Raw genomic sequence first — 22,613 nt, 5'->3', positions numbered from 1 at the left:
TATTTTGTAGCTATTTAAGGCGGGGTGCTGTAGTGCCTGCATGTAGTCCCAGGTATTCGGGAAGATTTCTTGAGTCCAACTTGGGCAACATTGGGAGACCCTATCTAAAATAATAATAATAATAATATATGGCCAGTCGGGTGGCTCACGCTTGTAATCCCAGCACTTTGGGAGGCTGAGGCGGGCAGATCACTTGAGGCCAGGAGTTCAAGACAGGTCCAGCCAACATGGTGAAACCCTGTCTCTACTGAAAATATGCAAAATTAGCCGGGTGTGGTGGCGAGGCCTGAGAATTGCTTGAACCTGGGAGGTGGAGGTTGCAGTGAGACAAGATTGTGCCATTGCACCCCAGCCTGGGCGACAGAGCGAGACACTGTCTCAAAAAGTAAATTAGTAAGTGATTATAATAATAGCTCTGAGCTTTTCATACCTGGAAATAGTGGCAGCTGATACTGTTGAGGAGAAAGGTGGAGAAAGATTGCCAGGGGGACCTGCTTAAGCGTCACTACTACTATTACTCTAGTCTATGTATGAGTCAGAAACCTTGGAATTTGGAATTTGTAAAATGGTAATGGTTAACTTGAATCTCAGAGGACAGTTGAGAAGCAAAAGGATGCCAAAATAAAACCACAAGTATGAAGAAGTTAAAGGCAACAAATGAGAAGATAGGCATTGTAATGTACAATTATCATCTTTAAGTTTTAAAATAATCTTGTAAAATAGATACCTCCACACTACAGATGTGAAACTGAAGCTCAGAAATGTCAGCAACATTCCCATAAACGGTAAATGTATAACATAGGACTAGGCTTACTAAAGACCATGCTTGTTTTAACATAGCACTCTGGGTGCTGCAAATAAAATACAGCCATTGGCCAAGGCAGTGTCGTTGAAACATGTAACTTTTCTCTTTGAAAACCTATAATTGTTAGCATCATAGCCATCATAGTCCTTGATCTTTTTTGTCAACAGAGGCTAATTGGCCACCCAGAGATGTTCATAATTACACATGTAACAAAACATCAATGCCAACCTGGGCATTATGCACAGTCCCTGTCTCATATCTGTAATAGAGGTCCTGGGGCTCTGTTTTATCCAGTTGTTGACTGAGGGAAAGTGCCATTTCTCAACCTTGCCTGAGTAGGCAGGAAAAGTTTCATTAAGAAGTGATCCTTGAACAAATTCATAGTTTGCCTGGCCAGCAAGTGGGTGGCAGGAATTACAGGCAGAGGGAACGATCTTGTAATTGTTTAAGAAGTTGATAGTATTTTAGTATTGTTACAGGGTAGGGTATTTGAGAATGGGGAAGAAAAGAGAGAAAAGGCTGAAGAAGTAGTCAGGAACTAGAACACAAAAGGTCTTGCATGACACTATAAGAAGTGTAGCTTTTATAAAAACGTATCAGCAATGTGGAGCCATTGAAAATTCTTAATTAGTGGAATAATGAAAAACACGATGAAGCCACGCATGGTGGTGCATCTGTAATTCTACCTACTTGGGAGGCCTAGGCAGGAGGATTGCTTGAGCCCAGGAGTTTGAGGCTGCAGTGAACTGTGACTGTATCATCGCACTGCAGCCTGGGCAACAGAACAAGATCTCATCTCTTTAAAAAGGAAAGAAAGAAAAAAAAGAAATGCATTGGTAATGGTACCAAAACAGATGTATAGACCAATGGAACAGAACAGAGGCCTCAGAAATAATGTCACACATCTACAACCATCTGATCTTTGACAAACCTGACAAAAACAAGCAATAGGGAGAGGATTCCCTATTTAATAAATGGTGTTGGGAAAACTGACTAGCTATGTTCAGGAAACTGGACCCCTTCCTTACACCTTATACAAAAATTAACTCAAGATGGATTAAAGGCCGGGCATGGTGGCTCACGCCTGTAATCCCAGCACTTTGGGAGGCCGAGGCAGGCAGATCACAGGGTGAGGAGATTGAGACCATCCTGGCTAACACAGTGAAACCCTGTCTCTACTAAAAATATAAAAACAAAATGAGCTGGTTGTGGCGGGCACCTGTAGTGCCAGCTACTCAGGAGGCTGAGGCGGGAGAATGGCATGAACCTGGAAGGCAGAGCTTGCAGTGAGCCGAGATCGCGCCATTACAGTCCAACTCCAGCCTGGGCGACAGAGCAAGACTCTGTCTCAAAAAAAAAAAAAAAAAAAAAAAAAAGATGGATTGAAGACTTAAATGTAAGACCTAAAACCATAAAAATTCTAGAAGAAAACCTAGGCAATACCATTCAGGATACAGGCATGGGCAAAGACTTTATGACTAAAACACCAAAAGCAATGGCAACAAAAGCCAAAATTGACAAATGGGATCTAATTAAACTAGTGAGCTTCTGCACAGCAAAAGAAACTATCATCAGAGTGAACAGGCAACCTACAGAATGGGAGAAAATTTTTGCAGTCTATCCGTCTGACAAAGGGCTAATATCCATGATCTACAAGGAACTTACACAAATTTACAAGAAAAAAAAAAACAACCCCATCAAAAAGTGGGTGAAGGATATGAACAGATACTTCTCAAAAGAAGACATTTATGCAGCCAAGAAACATAAGAAAAAAACAAGCTCATCATCACTGGTCATTAGAGAAATGCAAATCAAAACCACAATAAGATACCATCTCAAGCCAGTTAGAATGGCGATCATTAAGAAGTCAGCAAACAACAGATGCTGGAGAGGATGTGGAGAAATAGGAACTCTTTTACACTGTTGGTGGGAGTGTAAATTAGCTTAACCATTGTGGAAGACAGTGTGGCGATTCCTCAAGGATCTAGAACCAGAAATACCATTTGACCCAGCAATCCAGTTACTGGGTATATACCCAAAGATTATAAATCATTCTACTATAAAGACACATGCACACGTATGTTTATTGCAGCACTATTCACAATCGCAAAGACTTGGAACCCACCCAAATGCCCATCAATGATAGACTGGATAAAGGAGATGTGGCACATATATACCATGGAATACTATGCAGCCATGAAAAGGATGAGTTCATGTCCTTTGCAGGGACATGGATGAAACTGGAAACCATCATTCTCAGCAAACTAACACAGGAACAGTAAACCAAACACCACATATTCTCACTTGTAAGTGGGAGTTGAACGATGAGAACACATGAACACAGGGAGGGGAACATCACACATTGGGGCCTGTCAGGGGGTAGGGGCCTAGGGGAGGGATAGCATTGGGAGAAATACCTAATGTAGATGACGGGTTGATGGGTGCAGCCAACCACCATGGTACATGTATACCTATGTAACAAACCTGCACGTTCTGCACATGTATCGCAGAACTTAAACTATAATAATAATAAAGATGGCTGGGTGTAGTGGCTCATGTCTGCAATCCTAGCACTTTGGGAGGCCAATGCAGGCAGGTCACCTGAGGTCGGGAGTTGAAGACCAGCCTGACCAACATGGAGAAACCCCATCTCTACTAAAAATACAAAAAATTAGCCAGGCTTAGTGGTGCATGCCTGTAATCCCAGCTACTCAGGAGGCTGAGGCAGGAGAATCGCTTGAACCCAGGAGGCAGAGGTTGCGGTAAGCTGAGATCACGCCACTGCACTCCAGCCTGCAAAACTCCGTCTCAAAAAGAAAAAAAATGTATGATGGAAGTGGCTTGGTGGAGGTAGAGACTGGGAATAGAACATATGGTTAGTGTGGTAATCCAGCTAAGTATTGAATTTGGATGGTAGAAGCTTAAGGGGGTTAAAAGGTAGAATTAACATAAGTTTGTGACCGATCAGATGACTTCTAATTTTCTGGCTTGGAGGGTGTTTTATGATTTATATGGGATAATGCAAGTAGCTTCAGTGACTGTCTCTCCAATATATTCATTGGAAAGTTCCCTAGGATGAACCCTACCGTTTGCTTTTCTTTGTTTGAAACCAAGCTTGCTGCTGGAAAAAAATCACTTAAGTAGGGTTATTACTTTCTGTTGAAATTCATGATCACAATCACTCAGAACTCAACACTTCCCGGCAATCTTTATTTTTAGATTTTTTATTAAAGAAAAAAATTTTTTGAGACCAAGTCTCACTATGTTGCCCAGGCTGAAGTGCAGTGACAATTTACAAGCACAATAATAGCTTGCTATATTCTTGAACTCCTGGACTCAAGCAATCCTCCTGCCTCAGCCTCCCGAGTAGCTGAGACTACAGGCCCAGTACCACGCCTGGTTAATTTTTTTTATTTTAATTTTTTTGTGGAGACAGGATCTAGTTATGTTGCCCAGGCTGGTCTCAAACCCCTGATCCTCCTGCCTTGGCCTCCCACAGTGCTGAAAGTGGATGCCGGCAGGCATTGTTCTTGTTACCACTCAGCAAGCGCCACACTAATACACCCGGGTGTGTCTGCCCTCTAGTGGATGCTGGCAGGCACTGTTCCTATTACCACTCAGCAAGCACCACACAAATACACAGGGGTGTGTCTGCCCTCTAGTGGATCCTGGCAGGAACCGGGAGCAAATGTGACCATAAAAAAAGAATGATTTAAAAAATATCCATTATCTCCAGAGGGAATTTAATTCTAACAGGAAGCTTTTTTTTTCCTTTTTTCAAATGGGCTGATGGGTAAAAATAATACAAGACTGGAGATGTTGGAAAAAAGCACACTGCGTTTGCCTTTTGGCATCTGTGATGACTGAATCCTTCCTCAGCGCTGCCACAGGGAGCACATTCACGCACATGTCACACGAATACCAGGGTTAGGTAAAAAACGCAAGTGTTACCTGGAGGAAGCCACAAAGGCTATGAGACCAAGCCTTCACCTGGAAGACACTTGAGAGTTCAGAAGCTGAGATCCTGCGAGGTGTCTCGGAGAGCTCAGCTGTGACCCTGCACTGTATGGAAGGGTGGGCAGTGGGGCCCAGGCGGGTGAAGAGAATTGTCCACTGTTGAGCATCATCAGCCTAAAACCCACATGCAATGCTGTTGCTGCAAAACCACCGACTGTTGAAGCCACAAACCACAGAAACAGACTCCCTTTATGGTCCTCACTGTGCAACTGGTGACTTTTCAGAAGATGAAGATTAAAGATATTAATCATAAATTCAAAGTATCAGAAGAAATACTAGGAGATTCTCTAACCTCTGCTACCATGCCTTTTTTTTTTTTTTTTTTTTTGCAAGATTCGTGAATTATTGTAAATAAACTCACAGAGGTCAAAGTGCTCACCTGAAGTCATCCAGAAAGAGGAAGACTGCTAATCCCCACGTCTGAGACATCTGTGTTTTCTTCGGATAATACAAAAATTAAAGATAAGGGAGAGAGAGAGACAGAGACAGAGAGAGACAGAGAGTTGGAGCTAAGAGGAAACACTTTCACGTTTTGCCCCCCAAAATTCCCAGTGAACATTACCATTGCCAGCGGGTGAAATCCAAGGCCCTGGCTCCAGGATCCTGCTCTTTCCTTTGGTGACTCCTGTTCAGATTTCACGTAGAAACAACATGGAACTTGTTACACTTCTCTGGACAAGTCATTATGCTCATACTTTTGGCTCACAGGCTCCACTTCCCTGGACACCCCTTCACCCTAAGCTTCAAGTAATTCAGCTTCACCCTTCAGAGAAGAGCTCAGCTGTCACTTCTTCTAAGGATCCTCCCAGGCCACCTCTCCAGCAGAAGGGCCCCCACCTTGCTCTTTGCACATCTGTCCCTCGAGGTGCTGTTGTCCTCTGTGGAGGGTGGGACCCCGGGAACTAGAGCCCCTCTCATGCTGGGCAATCAGTAAGTGTGTGCTGAGTGTATACAAGTGCAGCAAGCTTGCACAGCCTTACAATGTGTACTCTCATGTCTGGAATAGATCCCCATTTTCATTCTTGGTAAAATGAGTAAGTGGGACTGGGTGACCCATACTCTCTTTTCAACTCAGAAGTCCACATTGAGCCTGACATCAAGTAGCTTCCCAGCCAGTGCCAGGCCAGGACCCAGGTTGTTCAATGTGCCTGTGTCCCCCACAGAGTGGTGAAAACATGGAGAAATGGGACCAGCTCTGCTGCATGCTGCCCAGTGCCAGTCAGCAACTCCAGGCTCACAGAGCCAAGGCAGAGGTACCTGCAGGAGATCTTGGTTATTCATTAGCTGTGATTGGGCTAGGAGGGGAGTATGTTCACTTTTAATTTTCCAGGGAGTAGCATGAGACAGTAAAGTTTGAAATGTGGTGTTTTTGTGTCTTCGCCAAAAAAAAAAAAAAAAAAAGAGAAAAAAAGGCCTTTTTACTTTCTCATCCTTGGAGCCACTGGCATTAGCTGTGGGCCTGATAGTTTAAGAAAACTTGAACTATGTTGAACTATGTGAACCAGTATTCTTCAAAGTAATATTTTGATAAACAGTGTAATTCTTTTTTTTTTTTTTTGAGACAGAGTCTTGCTCTGTCGCCCAGGCTGGAGTGCAGTGGCGCAGTCTCCACTCACTGCAAGCTCTACTTTCTGGGTTCACGCCATTCTCTTGCCTCAGGCTGGGACTACAGGTGCCCGCCACCACGGCCGGCTAATTTTTTTTGTATTTTTAGTAGAGAAGGAGTTTCACCGTGTTAGCCATGATGGTCTCGATCTCCTGACCTCGTGATCCACCCATCTCGGCCTCCCAAAGTGCTGGGATTACAGGCTTGAGCCACCGCGCCTGGCCAATAGTGTAATTCTTTATTACAGCAAAACCATTGCTTAAGTGGGCAAAACTCTAGAGGACAGGAAGACACACTCTTGAAAAAAGGTAGTGATGCCCAGAAATTCAGCAAACTGCAGGGGCACGTGTTGTTCTACCCCAGGTCAGAGTGTGTCAGTCATCACTCGATGCTACTCACAGACCACCAACTTCAGAATACCTGTGTGTAAAGGTCTGTACAAAAGTCATAACATAATAATGTAAATAATTTTACAGTATTATTAATAATAAATTATTTATATTACACTATTACATAATGTAAAGACTGTTAAAACATGTTTGTCTTCAAAGAATGGCTTTGGTTTCTGTGGGCACTGTCTCCTCATGGAAAGGTAGTGCATTCCTGCTAAATCATGGACAAAAGGGGCCTCCAGGAGCTGCAGGCTGCAGCAGCAGCTTCTCATCTACGTCCTTCACTGCATGATACTGTTGTTGACTTTGAAAGCTTCTTTAGGTCTAGTTTTATCAACAGAGCTAGTATTTCATGAGGATCTACTACATACCAGCTTCCAGAAAGCTAAATGCCTTTTGTTTGTTATTATTCACTAAATACAAATCACAACTCTCTTCTCATTACTCACACAACAAAATTTAGCTGAGGGAGATTGAGTGACTGTCCCAGGGTCACACAGTTACTAAGAGTAGAGTCGCCGGGCGCGGTGGCTCAAGCCTGTAATCCCAGCACTTTGGGAGGCTGAGATGGGCGGATCATGAGGTCAGGAGGTCGAGACCATCCTGGCGAACACGGTGAAACCCCGTCTCTACTAAAAATACAAAAAATTAGCCGGGCGAGGTGGCGGGCGCCTGTAGTCCCAGCTACTCGGGAGGCTGAGGCAGGAGAATGGCGTAAACCCGGGAGGCGGAGCTTGCAGTGAGCTGAGATCCGGCCACTGCACTCCAGCCTGGGAGACAGAGCGAGACTCCGTCTCAAAAAAAAAAAAAAAAAAAAAAAAAGAGTAGAGTCGTGTTTAGATTCATGTGGGAATGCTGAACACAGAAATGAACCAGTGAAAATATCATACATTCCAAAAGCCTACTCAAGCCATTTGTTCTTATTTTAAGGAAAATCTTTATGCTAATTTTAAACTCCAAATATGTATGAAAGGCAGAGATCTACAGATTTGATTCTGATGTAAGAAATGATGCTCACCAGCTAGTTACTGCTACCACCCCACAACCCCGAGCATAGTGGACAAATGTCTAAGCCTTGTGGTTAGTGGGGACAATGCTGGTGGAGTCTGAAGTTGTCATGCAGTGACTCACGCAAGCTTAGGCAGATTTGGTGATATATGACACAGAGATGCAAAGAAATACCACAGCTGACACAGGATGGCTCTGGGAGATACAGAAGGAGCATGTCACCCAAAATAGAGCCAGACAGGCATCCTTAAGGAAGGAGCAAAGGGGCTGCATCTTAAAGAATGAAGAAGAGATCTGTCATGAGAGATGGGACAGGAAGTTCTTGAGAGGCAGACGGAGAGCATGAGAATGTCAAGGGAGGAGAGATTCTCGCACATCTGGGAAGCTGACAATCCATCAGCATGACCAGAAGGAAAATAAGGAGGAGGAGCAGAAATAATAGATGAGGCTGGATATAGAAGCAGGGCTGAAGCTGTGTCGATTGTGGTAAAGAGCTGTGATTTTATCCAGAGGGCAATAGGTAGCATTTTAAACAGAGATCTTTTAAAACAAGAGTCAGCAAATATTTTCTGCAAAGGGCTAAATGTTAAATATTTTAAGTTTTCCAAGCCTTATGGTCTCTCTCTCTCAATGACTCAGCTCTTCCATTGTACCATGAAAGCAGCCAAAGAGGTCATATAACACATGTACGTGGCTGTGTCCCATTACAACTTTACTTACAAACGCAGACTGCGTCAGACATGGCCCGTGCATGGTAGCTTGCCAAACCCTGTTTTAGAAAGCTCAGGTTTGTGATATGATGGAGAATGCCTACGAGAGCTCTTGTTTTAAATGGTAGAGTGAACATACACTGCAATTCTATCCTGCTTGACCCAAGCTCTTGATAGTGAAAGGTAGAAAAGATAGATAGTAAATAGATAGATGATAGGCAAGTAGATAGATGACAGATAAAGAAAATAAATATCCAGAAAACAGAAAGGGATAATTTCATGAACCAAAAACAAAGTAATATACTTTAGAAAGGAAGCAGGCCGGAAAACCCACAGTTGCAAAGCGAATAGAATTTCCAATTGCTTCTTGTAGTCCCTTCCTGGAAGTAGTCCAGAAAGAAATATTTGGAGAACAGCACCAATGACTATCATGAATGCCAACATGCATCCCAAACAACTCAGTGCTGTCACCCTCCAAACCTTTTATGTCTTGCAAAACATTAGAACTTATCTGAAGCCATACCACTCAGAGAGACTGCAAAATACATAATGACATCTCCTTTAGGATGTCCTTAGAGAATTCAAGGAAAAGAAGTTAAATAATTTAAAAGTGCTTTTGGGTACAGCTATTTACCACTAGAGGGTAAGACTAGAGATAGATCGTAAACATAATAACAGGGACTATGCTCAGAGTCAGGGCCAGAAGTATAGTTTGAGGTAGGGTCATGGTCAGGGTCAACACCAATGTCAGGGTCAAAGTAAGGGTCAGAATTAGGGACTAGGGTAGGGATCAGGGTTTAGGTTCAGGGTCAAAGTCTTGGGACAGGGTTAAGGTTAGGATTAGAGCCAGAGCTTTGTTCTCCTTGGGACCCACCCGAGAGTGGGTCACCATGGCTTTGGAGCACCTAATAGCGTGTCCACCTTGAAGACCAGAGTTTCGTTGTCCTTAAGACTGACCTGGGGAGACGTGACTGCAGGCCATTGAGGAACGTGAGGCAAAAGCTTCCTGTCTGCTCCCCGTGTGCTGAGGAGGGAGCTTTGCTATGGGCTTTACTTTCATATGTTACATTCTACAAGTCTTGTTTTACAAAAGCCTCCCTTCCCTGAGGCTTTGGCTGTTTGTCGCTGTTCATCATCACAGCATGCCATACCATATGGTAAGATTTGGGCTTGTTTCTGGGGAGAGGTCTTGGTACAGAGAAAGGAGCAATGCTTAGAGCCACCATCAGGACAGTTGGGATGAAAGCTGGGGATGGGCAGAGGCTGAAGGAAACATGTGCACCCCCTGTAAACACTTTTATTCATGTTTTAATTACTAATTTTTCTGACAGTGTTAAAGTAGTTAAAATTAATATAGAAAAATTGAAAAGTAGCCATATTAAGACTTGCAACATTATTTAAGTTTAAATATATTATTTGTGTCTCATCAACATTTTTTATTTTGTTGAGAAAGTCTAAGGTTAATTGGCAGCATATTTGTAATAGTAGATAGAATAATGTCTGTTTTATAAACATTGACATGCTACATTACACGTGTGAATCCTGAAAATCTGAGACAGCTCTCAGATTTTTTAGAAAGTGTATTTTGCGGCTGAGCGCAGTGGCTCAAGCCTGTAATCCCAGCACTTTGGGAGGCTGAGATGGGCGGATCACGAGGTCAGGAGATCGAGACCATCCTGACTAACACGGTGAAACCCCGTCTCTACTAAAAAAAATACAAAAAAAAACTAGCCAGGCGAGGTGGCGGGTGCCTGTAGTCCCAGCTACTCGGGAGGCTGAGGCAGGAGAATGGCGTGAACCAGGGAGGGGGAGCTTGCAGTGAGCTGAGATCCGGCCACTGCACTCCAGCCTGGGCAACAAAGCGAGACTCTGTCTCAAAAAAAAAAAAAAAAAAAGAAAGTGTATTTTGCCAAGCTTGAGGATGCGCGCGTATGATGCATCCTCAGGAGGTCCTGACAACACGGGCCTAAGGTGGCAGGGGCTCAGCTTGGTTGTATACATTTTCAGAAGACATGAGACATCAATCAATATGTGTAAGATGTACATTGGTTCAGTCCAGAAAATTCAGAAGGCCAGACAGGGGGCTTCCAGGTCATAGGTTGGTAAGAGACAAATGGTTTCATCCTTTTATGTTGCTGATTACTCTCTCCAAATGAGGCAATCAGATATGCCTTTATCTCGGTGAGCAGACGGGTGACTTTGGATAGAATGGGAGGCAGATTTGCCCTCAGCAGTTCCCAGCTTGACTTTTCCCTTTAGTTTGGTGATTTTGGGTCCCCAAGATTGATTTTCCCTTCACAAGGTCTAACATGTTTTCCTATGAGCATTAATTATTCATAGTGCATTTTATTATACAAATAAGGCACAGATTTTTAAAAAATCATCAACTTCGTGGCTAGCTATATAGGCATAATTACACAGAAGCTCAACTAAATTTGCAAACATTCCAGAGTTTGGGTTTCCAATAATTCTTTGTGATTCTTTAAAAGGTAAAAGTATTTTTTTTCCCACAAAACATACCAACATCTAAAATCACCTGTAGAATGTCCTGCCGTTTTTGTTTCTCTAGTTTCCTCATTTTCTGCAAAGCCTCACTGAGGAAATTGATTTTGAATATCCTTTTACACTCTTCTGTTTTAAAAAGCATTGTGGTAAAACATTGAATCATCATGGTCATGAGTTCTCTCCACATTCTTTCTTTCTTTGAATATTTTTTCCCAGTGGCTAATATTTGATTCTGTTGTATTATGGCTAAAAGGTAGGCATGGGCACAAAATAAAGACAAGAAGTCTTTGGAATAAGTGATTCCATCACAGTGAATCAATTTTACATTAGAACATGTTTTTACAAAGTCATTGTTTTGAAAATATTTAGCCATGAATTGTAACAGAGTCTGTAAGATTATTTTTTTTCCAGGTCTAAGGCAAACAGCATTTTAGAGAATGAACCCAGGACATAACCACAGCACAAGAAAAAAAGATAATAATTAAGTTTACACATATGTGTGACTACTGTAACAGAAAACATGTAAAGAGCATTTGTTTTGATTTATATATCAGTCTGCACTGTTTAATTTTTTGTATCATAAATGCTCTTATTTTAAAAAAAGGACTAGTTAACAGTGTCAATTACTAGTAATTAATGGTATAAATAATTAAACAAGGAAGTGTTCAAAAAATATAACTGTGTTTTAAATAAAGTTTTATTTTACATCATTTTTTTACTCACACAGAAATTGACAGAAAAAAAAAAATGCAGACATTTCCCATATAGCTACAACCTAGTTTCGGCTCTTATTAACATCTTCTATCAGTGTGTCTCACATGGCTTATTAATATCTTATATAATTTGTCATAATTAATGAACCCATACTGATAGACTATTATTAACTACAGTTCATATTTCATTTGGATGCCCTTGGTTCTGTCTTACTCTGACCCAGGATCCTATCCAGGATCCCGCATGACATGTAGTCATCACATCCCTGTGGGCTCTTCCTGGCTGTGACAGTGTGTCAGGCTTTCCATGTCATGATGACCTTGATAGTACTGAGGAGGATTGGTCAGGAATTTTGTAGAATGTCCCCCATTGTCACTGCATGTTCTCCAGGTGAACTGTCACCTTTGATGTTCACTTGGATAATTTGGTAGAGCTACTGTTTGTCAGGTTTCTCCACTGTGAAGTTATTTTTCCTCCTTGCCCATACTGCATGTGTTCTTTTGGAGCAAGTCACTGTGCGGAGCCCACACGTACGGAGTGAGGAGTTGGCTCCACCTTCTTGATGGCTGAGTGTCTACATAAATCATTTGGAATTCTTTTGCAAAGGAGATTTCTATGCAACTCCATTTGCTTATTCACCTGTATATACAAATACAGACAGCTAGATAATTACTTTCAGCTTTAGTTATTATTCAACACTACAATTCATTCCTGTGTTGGCCATTGGTAGCTGTTTTTATTGGCTATTATTTTTCATTGATATATTTTAATTTTTTTTTTAGTACTTACTTACTTTCTGATACTTCAAGATTATCCTGGCTCCTATATTTAGTGTCCCAGTTCTAGTATCAGACATTTCTTCAAAGAGCCTGATTCCTTTCAGAATGGTAGGAAAACTTACATCTGGCTGCCGAATGAGCACATTGTTGAATGAGCACTTGTCCCTCATTAGCAACGCTAGGAAGTTTATGTGTGTGTCTAACCTACCTATACACACCTAATTATAAAGTTTTCTATGTAGAACTGTGTGTATCTATATTAAACTAAACATAAGTTTACGTTGATGTCTCCATCTCTGATCTACTATCACATGAATCATTCTAGCCTTCTCCCCTTGCTAATTTGTAACCTCCCACTTCAACAGTGAGAGACCTGGTTCCTACCATCTGTGACTTATGTAAGTCATTGTTTTATTCCAGATATACATAGTGTGGTTTTACAATTGTTCACAAATGCTTCTGTTGGAAAGAACTTTATAAAATGGAATCCAGTGATGAAGTATAGTTCATTTGCCTTCAGCATACGGATTCTATTCATTTTCAAAGTGACTTAGGTCAACACTATTTTCCCTACACCTTCAGTGAGTTTTTTCCTACATTTGTGTCTTAGTCTGTTTTATGCTTCTGTAACAGAATACCTGAGACTGGGTAATTTATAAGTAAAAAAGGTCCTTTTGGCTCACAATACTGGTGGCTGGAATGTCTGAGATTGGGCAGTTGCATCTGGTGGAGTCTCAGTCTTTTTCATCTCATGGTGGAAAGTGGAACGGGAGCAAGGGGTGCACCAGAGATCACATAGCAAGAGCAAAAGCAAGAAGGAAGCCAAGCAACCCAGACTCTTGTTAACTACCTACTCCTGCAGGAATTAATCCATTCCTGTGAGAGTAGAACTCACTCACCCCCATGGAGGACATTAACCTATTCATGAGGGATCTGTCCCCATGACCCAAACACGTTCCACTGGGCCCCACCGCCCCACACTGCCACACTGGGGGTCAAGTTTCAACACGAGTTTTTGCGGGGACAAACCACATCCAAACCATAGTAATTTGTAGCATAGTTAAATTCTTTTTCACATGATATATTCTGTCCTGGGATACTCCACATCCTGAGTAATTTTATTTAATTTGAATAGAGTTTGATTTATCCATTTGGTTGTAAAATTCTACGTAGTTTGACCAATGCATAGTGTCAGGTACCCACTATTAAAGTATCATATGGAATGCTTCAAACCCCACCCCATGGAGCCAATGGCTTCCCATCTGTGTGGTTTGCCTTCTGCAGTGTCTCATTAAATGAGGTCACACTGTGTGTATTCTCAGACTGTCTTCTTCCACTTAGCAATGTGCATACAAGATTCACTCATGTCTTTGTGTGAGTTGATAGCTTGTTCCTTTCTATGGCTAAATAGTATTCCATTGCATGAATGTACCACAGTTTGGTTATGCATTTTGGGGAGCAAAACCTTCCTCTTCTAACTTTGTTCCAGGGTTGGAGACCTTCAAATTAACTGACAATAGATACAGTAGTAGGAGAGACAATACTTGACTTCTTATTCCACAAGTATCATCGTGGGACAAAATTCATCAGATGGCAGGATCCAGTTTACAAAGAGGTAAAAATAGCCCCAAAACAATAAACAAGACTAGAATCTGATAACCCACAATAGCTATAGCTTTCCTTAAAAAAAATTTTTTTTGTGACAGGCTCTGGCTCTGTCGCCCAGGCTGGAATGCAAAGGTGCAACAATCTCAGCTCACTGTAACCTCTACCTCCTTGGTGCAAGTGATCCTCCCTCCTTAGTCTCCTCATTAGCTGGGACTACAAGCACATGTCATCGTGCCCATCTAATGTTTGTATTTTTGGTAGAGACGGGGTTTCACCATGTTGCCCAGGCTGATCTTGAACTCCTGGCCTCTCAAAGTGCTGGAATTATAGGCATGTGCCAGCATGCCCAGCCAAGTTATAGTTTTCCATTGTTTTGGAAATAGTTATAAATTTCTCTGTAGTAACCATCATTTTTGATCATAATCAAAGTAAGACTATTCTTGTTTTAAAAATAAGTCTAGTTTTGTTAGATTTTGCTTGATTATTTACGTAAGTGCAGCAAGAACAGGAGATGACCACATAGGTGCTTTCAAGTTTCTTTGCTGGAAGTTTTCATACAGAATCTCAGATTTGACTTTTAAAGGCCTTATTCAGGCTAAAAGCCAAGCTAAGAACATACTATCAAATTTCAGCTGCAGTCCTTATAGCTTTGTGTGAATTCCTCTCTTCTTGAGGCCCCCAAAATATCTCTAAATTCCTGGGCCTACTAGGAAATGACCTTCTTTACTAACCTGTAAGGCTGTGAACCCTGTAATCTAAGTATCAGCCTGGCTTTTCTCAGAGTGCTGTTGGGAATGAAGTTTCTGGTGTTCCAAAAAACAAAACAACAAAAAGAATTAACATGGGAACAAATGATCTCTTAGCAAGGTGAGCTTTACTTTCTGCAGAAAGGGTGCTACTCAATAGCTGTCCAGCCACAAGAGCACACTGAACAAAGGAGACAGAGTTACTTATAACCTGATGCGTCTACCCTACTGCTGTGTCCAGTTTCCATTGGCTGGAATAGAACCTCACATTTTACACTTTACCCAATTGGCTATTAGTTTAAAACTTTCTTAATTAGGTAAGGGGAATAGAACAAAGAAAGAAAAGGAAGTTGCCAGGTATAGTTAAGGAAGCATCTCCAAATAAGGAATGGCATACACTATGGGCTGGGGCTTGTCTAGTTCTGTCCAGACATGCCAGAGCAAGCTAGGACAACAGATTTAGAACACACACACACACACACACACACACAAATAGTGGATAGCAATCTTATAGTAAGAAATTGTGACTTTTTACAATCTTTGAAGAACTTTCCCATTTCTCACAGTGCTTTGTAAGCATTGTCTCCATAAAAGTCAGCCTTACTTCCTTAAAATTGCTGGTCGTAACTGATCTTAGGTACACTTCCAAAATATGATATTCCAGTAAAAACCTTGATAATATAACCAAATTTTCCAATTATGTCCTGTTATAAGGTGAACAGATTCTTATTGGACTTTTACTAATAACTATATCATCATGAAAATAAGAGTATTCAGTAAGAATTTCAAAATTCTGGAGAGATTAGGCAGGGAAAAAAAGATAAATGCTTCATTTCTGTTTACAAAAGTATAACCTATTAAATTGTTGTAAGTTACAGTTAGATTAAGAGAAAGAGATTTCTTAAATCCAGAAATTAGAACATTAAAGAACCAGCAATGCTCTAAAAAGCTATAAAATTATAATCAATTTTCATCAGTTCATTCAGTGCCATGTAATCAATTCCAGTCTTGCTGGATCTTGGGTTAGCAGTCTCATGAACCCACCAATTTCTCCACCAGGCTTCTGGAGATCTTCACTGAGTCAAGTATATGGTCTTAAAGTTATTTAAGCAATATCATCAGAAGTCTTTAACCAGAGTACCTGTCATACTCTTTTCCATGAGTCTCAGAGGGAGTCCTGTATTGGAGATGAACATTCTGACCTGTAGCTGATTGCAGGAGCTTTCAGGAAAGCATCAGGGGGAAAGAATATCTAAATGACAAAGAATATGAAATGGCTGTGATTATACCACAATTGAAAAGGATATTCGACTTTTTCTGTGGCATACAACATTTATTTATTTATTTAGAAATGGAGTCTTGCTCTGTCACCCAGGCTGGAGTACAGTGCTGCAATCTCGGCTCACTGCAAGCTCCTCCTCCCGGGTTCACGCCATTCTCCTGCCTCAGCCTCTGGAGTAGCTGTGATTACAGGTGCCTGCCACCACGCCCGGCTAATTTTTTGTATTTTTAGTAGAGAAGGAGTTTCACCGTGTCAGTCAGGATGGTCTTGATCTCCTGACCTTGTGATCCACCCGCCTCGGCCTCCCAAAGTGCTGGGATTACAGGCATGAGCCACTGTACCTGGCACAACATTTAAAATAATAATTGGAATTATGACTCATAACTCTATACTGGCACATAGCATGGATAAGGAGGACACTGACAAATTTCCAGGAATTTTATATAATTTCTGAAAACATAACATTTTACCCATACAAATATAACCCATACAAATATAAGGTTAGATATCCGTTTTTATTTGTATCTTTTGTATGGTTTTCCTTATAAAAAATACATCCTACTTTACTTGCGAAACATGCCCTACTTTTCTTGTATGCTTTGCATAGAGTCGTTTCTAGTTATTCTATTATTTCTAGTAGTTTTATTTACATATATTGATTATAATTTTAATACTTAGTAATCTTTTATTTTCCAGAGAAAACTAGGAAGTAAACAGTTATAAACTGTCATATATTAGTATTCTATAGTAGGTTAGAAAAGGTATGAGTATACCATCTCCCAACATCTACAGGGATGTGTTTCCTCATAGTACAGTTTCTCATTGTGGCAGATAAAACCATGTTTGTTAAAGGGCCAAAATATCTTTAGTCTCTCTGTAAAAATAAGAAGCCAAAATTATATAAACTTGAATTATTTATGTTCAGTAATTAATGTTTTAGTATCGTATCTTATTTATAAATGGTCTAGATATTTAATGCAAATCTTTTACTTAGCTTAACTTTAAGGTTAAAAATTACCAAAAGTATTTTGGAAGCTACTATTAAGCAGGTTTACAGTAAACAAATTATTTTTGAAATAATGTTTTTTGCTTTTCACAAGATGGCACCAAAAGTGAAGAAGGAAGCTGCTGCCCCTCCTAAAGCCAAAGCCAAAGCGAAGGCTTTAAAGGCCAAGAAGGCAGTGTTGAAAGTTGTCCACAGCAACACACAAAAAAGAAGATCCGCATGTCACTCACCTTGAGGTGGCCCAAGACACTGCGACTCCGGAGGCAGCCCAAATATCCTTGGAAGATCACCCCCAGGAGAAACAAGCTTGACCACTATGCTATCATCAAGTTTCCGCTGACCACTGAGTCCGCCATGAAGAAGATAGAAGAAAACAACATGCTTGTGTTCATTGTGGCTGTTAAAGCCAACAAGCACCAGATCAAACAGGCTGTGAAGAAGCTCTGGGAAATGGATGTGGCCACAGTCAACATCCTGATTCCACCTGAAAAAGAGAAGAAGGCATATGTTCGACTGGCTCCTGATTGTGATGCTTTGGATGTTGCAACAAAATTGGGATCATCTAAACCAAGTCCAGCTGGCTAACTCTAAATATATGTATATCTTTTCACCGTAAAAAAGAAATAATGTTTTTTATAAGAATGACAACTTAATTAGAATCAAATCTATAAGCTTTAAGATTTTACGTTTCTAGTAAGTATAATATTAGCTTATTTGACTAGAACTCAAACAGAATAGGAATTTATGCTTGTTTTAAATTCAATAGTGGTAACTTTGAAGACACAGTTGTTTTATTATACCAAAAATATTATATTAACCTTATTTAACTTAGTTTTATCCAAATCGTGTTAACTTAACATTTGATCAGTTCCTATATTTGTAGGAGTTTGGTGAATATTTATTTATAAATGCTTATTTTTTTCCAAGCCAAGTTAGAATGGAGCACCTTTAAAGGATTTTATAAATGAATTTTGCAACGCTATCCTGAGTTAAGAAAATATCACATATACATAACACACATTAATAGACATACAAACACAAATAGAGATTTCATAGCTTTCATGCTGAAATTTCAGCCATGAATCAGGCATAAATATTCTGATGGTTAATTTTAGACATCTACTTGATTGGATTAAGAGATACACATAGCTGGTAAAACACAATTTCTGGGCATATGTGTGAGGGTGTTTCCGCAAGACACTGAGATAACCCAGCCCCAATGTAGATGGGCACAGATATGGTTTGGCTGTGTCCCCACTCAGATCTCATCTTGAATTGTAGTTCCTATAATTCCTACATGTCGTGGGAGGGACCCAGTGGGAGGTGATTGAATCATGGTGGTGGTTACTGCCATGCTGTTCTCATGATAGTGAGTGAGTTCTCATGATCTGATGTTTTTATAAGGAGCTTTTCCCATTTGGCTCAGCTTCTCCTTGTTGCTGCCATGTGAAGAAGGACGTCTTTGCTTTCCCTTCCATCATGATTGTGAGGCCCCTCCAGCCATGTGGAACTGTCAGCCCATTAAACCTCTTCTTTATAAATTGCTCAGACTCAAGTGTTTCTTCATAGCAGTGTAAAAATGGATGAATACAGGTACCATCCAATTGGTTGAGAACCCAGATGGAACAAAAAGGAATAGGAAAGGGGAATTATCTCCTTCTGAAATGGAAACATCCTTCTTTTCCTGCCGTTGACATCAGAACTTCAGGGTCTCAGGCCTTTGGCCTCAGAATGAGAGTTACACCATTGGCTTCCCTCATTCTGAGTCCTTTGGACCTGGACTGAGCCATGCAACCCTTTCCTGGTTCTCCAACTTGGCGCTTTCCTGGTTCTCCAACTTGGAGACAGGCTATCGTGGAACTTCTCAGCCTCCATAATTATGTGAACCAATTCCCCTAATGAGTCTTCTCTCATCTATCTATCTACATATATCACATTGATTCTGCCTTTCTGGAGAACCCTGAATAATGTGATTACAATAATACAAAATTCACTAGTTTATATAGAAGACTTGGTTTTTGTCTTTGCCCCATTTTATATTTGTATTATAACTGTGTTTCTGGAAAATGGAACAAATTTTTATCTTCTTCATATGAGGGCTAAAGCTTTTTTCTCGCTAATACTTTTGGAGATTTGTAACAGTTTCTTTTGTTTTGACATACAATCTTACGGAGGCAGAGAAATAATTTTTTTCTATTTTATTTTTCAGCCCCAGGTGTTTGCTTTTGCAGATTCTTGAACATGGTGAGAGCCTTCAAGGCATGGAGCAGGGTGCCTAAAGTTTCAGTGATTATAAGGAGTTGAGAGACTCAAATGGGAAAGGAAAGGCCTAAAAGGAGGCAATTTGGAAGATAAAAATTTTCTCAAAGGAGTCATTAAAGTTCTAAATAATTCTTATTCTTAGTAAAGTCATGCAAACAGGAAAGGAAGTAGACAGAATTAGTTCCATATTGGTGGAACACATGGTCAGCAGAGGTTTGAGGAGGGAGAATTTATTCAACTGAGAAGTTCCCATGAAAGGAGCAAGATCAAGATCACAGAGACACCATGAAACAAAAAGCCAGGAATAACTTCCAACCCAAGAGGAGAACACAGAAGCCTCAAAACCAAAGCTAGGACAAGAAACTTGTAGCCCAAGAGTTACCTTCCAGACAAAGAAGCCTGAGATTCCAACCCAGCTTCACAGAGTACTCACTCAAAATGTTACTGAAAATGTAGGCTTTTCAATGACTTAGCCATGCATGCAAAAGGCATTCCCTAAGGTGGCACAGAAGATGGAGCCCCCATATCCAAAGATAGCTAAGGAGAAAGAAAGACCCCTGTTGGCAGAGCCAGTGGGTAAAGGCAACAGAAAAGGAGACAAAAATCCTAATGGGATGAGATCCTTTCAGATTTAGGTTTATACAAACTCCTGAGAATTGGCAGGTTGACAGCAATAAATGGGGTATTAACATTTCTACTCATTGGATTACAAGTTCTTCAGCATCCAAAATGATTAACAAAATGACAATTTCTAGGGCTTTTGTGGGAGAGTATGGAAGGTCTTTTTGAACGTTTTAATGCTGTCAACGGAAGAATGATGACATTCATAAATTTGGAAAGGAGACATTTCTTTATTTTTATGTTTTTTTTTGTTTGTTTGTTTGAGATGGAGTTTCACTTTATTGCCCAGGCTGGAGTGCAATGGTGTGATCTTGGCTCACTGCAACCTCCACCTTCTGGGTTCAAGCGATTCTCCTGCCTCATCCTCCCAATTAGCTGGGATTACAGATGCCCATCACCAAGCCTGGCTATTTTTTTATATTTTTAGTAGAGACAGGGTTTCATCATGTTGGCCAGGCTGGTCTCAAACTCCTGACCTCAGTTGATCCACCTGCCTTGGCCTCCCAAAGTGCTGGGATTACAGGCATGAGCCACCACACCCAGTGAGAGATTTTTTTCCTATAAAGGGTTGCAGCCTGCAGGATTGTCCTTCTGACAGGCTGGGAAGCATAGCCTCCAGCCAGAAGCCAGAAACAGATGCTTCAAGGGTGATGTAAAGGAAATAGCAATTTATGCTGAGTGGAATTGGCAAATACATATATTTAATAAACTCTAGGAGGAGTCATGAATATTTATGAGAGGAGAAATGCATGTTTGTGCAATTGAGTTTCTTGTTTCTTCATGGGTTCCATGTACAAAAAATGGCAGTGTTAGCATGATCCCAGGGTGGAGTTTTCAGCCCTCTGACATTAAAAGGTGAAGCAGAGGACATGAAAACTCGCTCTGTGCATCCTCTGTATGCAGGCCAGAACCTCTCCGTCATGGGTGGTCGCTTATCAGGCAAGAAAGGAGAGGTTGATATCAGTGGTGGAGCCTTTGAAAGGGCTGGTTTCTGTTTAATCCTTAGGGAATAAAGCGTCATCATGGTTAGCAAACGAGGGGGTATAACGAGGTGTATCTGACCCGCATCATCCCATCCTGGCCAAGCTGAGAATTCAATTTTGAAAATTACTCTGGGGTTCCCTCAGCCACGAGTTGGTCTGTTCAGTCAGTTGGGAGCTTAGGATTTCATTTTCATTTATCAGTGTTAATGGGAAAGAGTACACTGTCTTCATGGCAGCTGAATTTGCAAGAAACTCCTTGGATGGAGTTAATGGCAGCCGTATTTTTCCTGGGTACTCTGGTTTAATTGGATAAAGTAAGTTCTGGTAAGATTTCTTCCTTTGTCTTCAGTATCTCAAATGCTTTCATTTAAATAATCCTTATAAGAACTCTTGATGTCTGAGTGGATTCCCACACAGTCATCTACTATAAGACTTTCTGATTATTTTTTTCCTTTGGTCATTATGAATAGAGCTTCTGTAAATAATTGCATGGTAGCTTTTATTTAGAAATAACATCAAAGTAGTTGTCAAAATATTTAGGAATGTGATTTTTGGATTGTAAGGTGAGACTTGTTTAGCTTTGGAAAAAACTGCCCAACTTGTAATAGGGGAAGAAAAAGAATTTTCTATGTTTTCGGAATTCTTATATGGGACCCTCTGTAACAAATGACAGATTAAAATGAGAAAAACAGGAAAGTTTAAAAACATGTATACCTTATGGATACATGGAAGGTACTCAGGGAAAAATGAGTAAATCTCCAACAGGTGGCTTTCGATTCAAGCATAAATACTATCTGCAACATAAAGAAAGAAGATTTGAGGTGCAGTAGTGGGGAGTTAACCACCAAAAGCATAGTAGACAAGGGTAAGGTTTGTTATACAGACTTAAGTCCATGCATTCTCCATTGATAAGACTCTTTAGTCATTTAGTTATCCTTCTCTTCTTGGTGCTGAGAGGGGTAGCTTTTAAATGGGGATTTCCTTTATAGATGTAAATTTTCCTTACACAAGGGTAACTTCTACTCTGTTTTCAGAACTTCCTTGGTTAGCTTTTTTTTTTTTTTCAAAATAATCAGCTTGGAATAATTCTTAAGCCAAAGGGACATATTTTTGGGTGGCATATTCTGGTTTCCTACCATTATATGTTGGAGTGGCATATTTTGGTCTTATACACTGTGTTCCACCAGCAGTGAAAAGAGTTCTTGTTTTTCCTCCAGCCATTTGTCATTTTTGAAAGAGTTTAGCAGTTCTAACAGATATAGACCAGCTGTGCTATCTCATTGCGGTTTTCAGTTATCTACTATGTTGAGCATGTTTTTGTATGTTTACTTGCCATCTGTAGATCATCTTTGGTGAGGTGTCCGTTCAGATCTGTGTGCATTTTTAATTGGGCTGTTTAACTTATTGTTCAGTTTTAAGAATTTTGTATATATTTTGAATACAAATTCTTTCTCAGATCTGTCTTTTGCAAATATTTTCTTTCAATATGTGGCTTGTCTTTTTGTTCCCTTCACAAGGTATTTTCCAGAGTATAAACTTTAAACATTAATAAATCCACATTGTCATTTC

At 40.5% G+C, this 22,613-nt stretch overlaps 1 protein-coding gene across 2 annotated transcripts in view; it reads left to right on the top strand.

The window, feature by feature from the left end:
• MRPL57 (mitochondrial ribosomal protein L57) overlaps window positions 1-22,613 on the top strand; it is a 24,247-nt gene extending 1,634 nt beyond the window's left edge. Inside the window, exons 2-4 of one of the 2 annotated variants that reach the window (XR_012091674.1) lie at window positions 14,026-14,151; window positions 17,273-17,871; window positions 19,388-22,613. Coding sequence is in view for 1 of the 2 variants with exons in the window: in XM_073012641.1 (XP_072868742.1) it covers window positions 17,398-17,763 (366 nt within the window). In the remaining variant the exon portion in view is untranslated. Of the gene's footprint in view, window positions 1-14,025; window positions 14,152-17,272 lie in introns of both variants that reach the window. The other variant, XM_073012641.1, reaches the window with a different exon arrangement.

This window comes from Chlorocebus sabaeus, chromosome 3 (assembly GCF_047675955.1).
Source record: "Chlorocebus sabaeus isolate Y175 chromosome 3, mChlSab1.0.hap1, whole genome shotgun sequence".
Lineage (NCBI taxonomy): Eukaryota > Metazoa > Chordata > Mammalia > Primates > Cercopithecidae > Chlorocebus > Chlorocebus sabaeus.
This window is presented reverse-complemented; position numbering and strand designations above follow the sequence as displayed.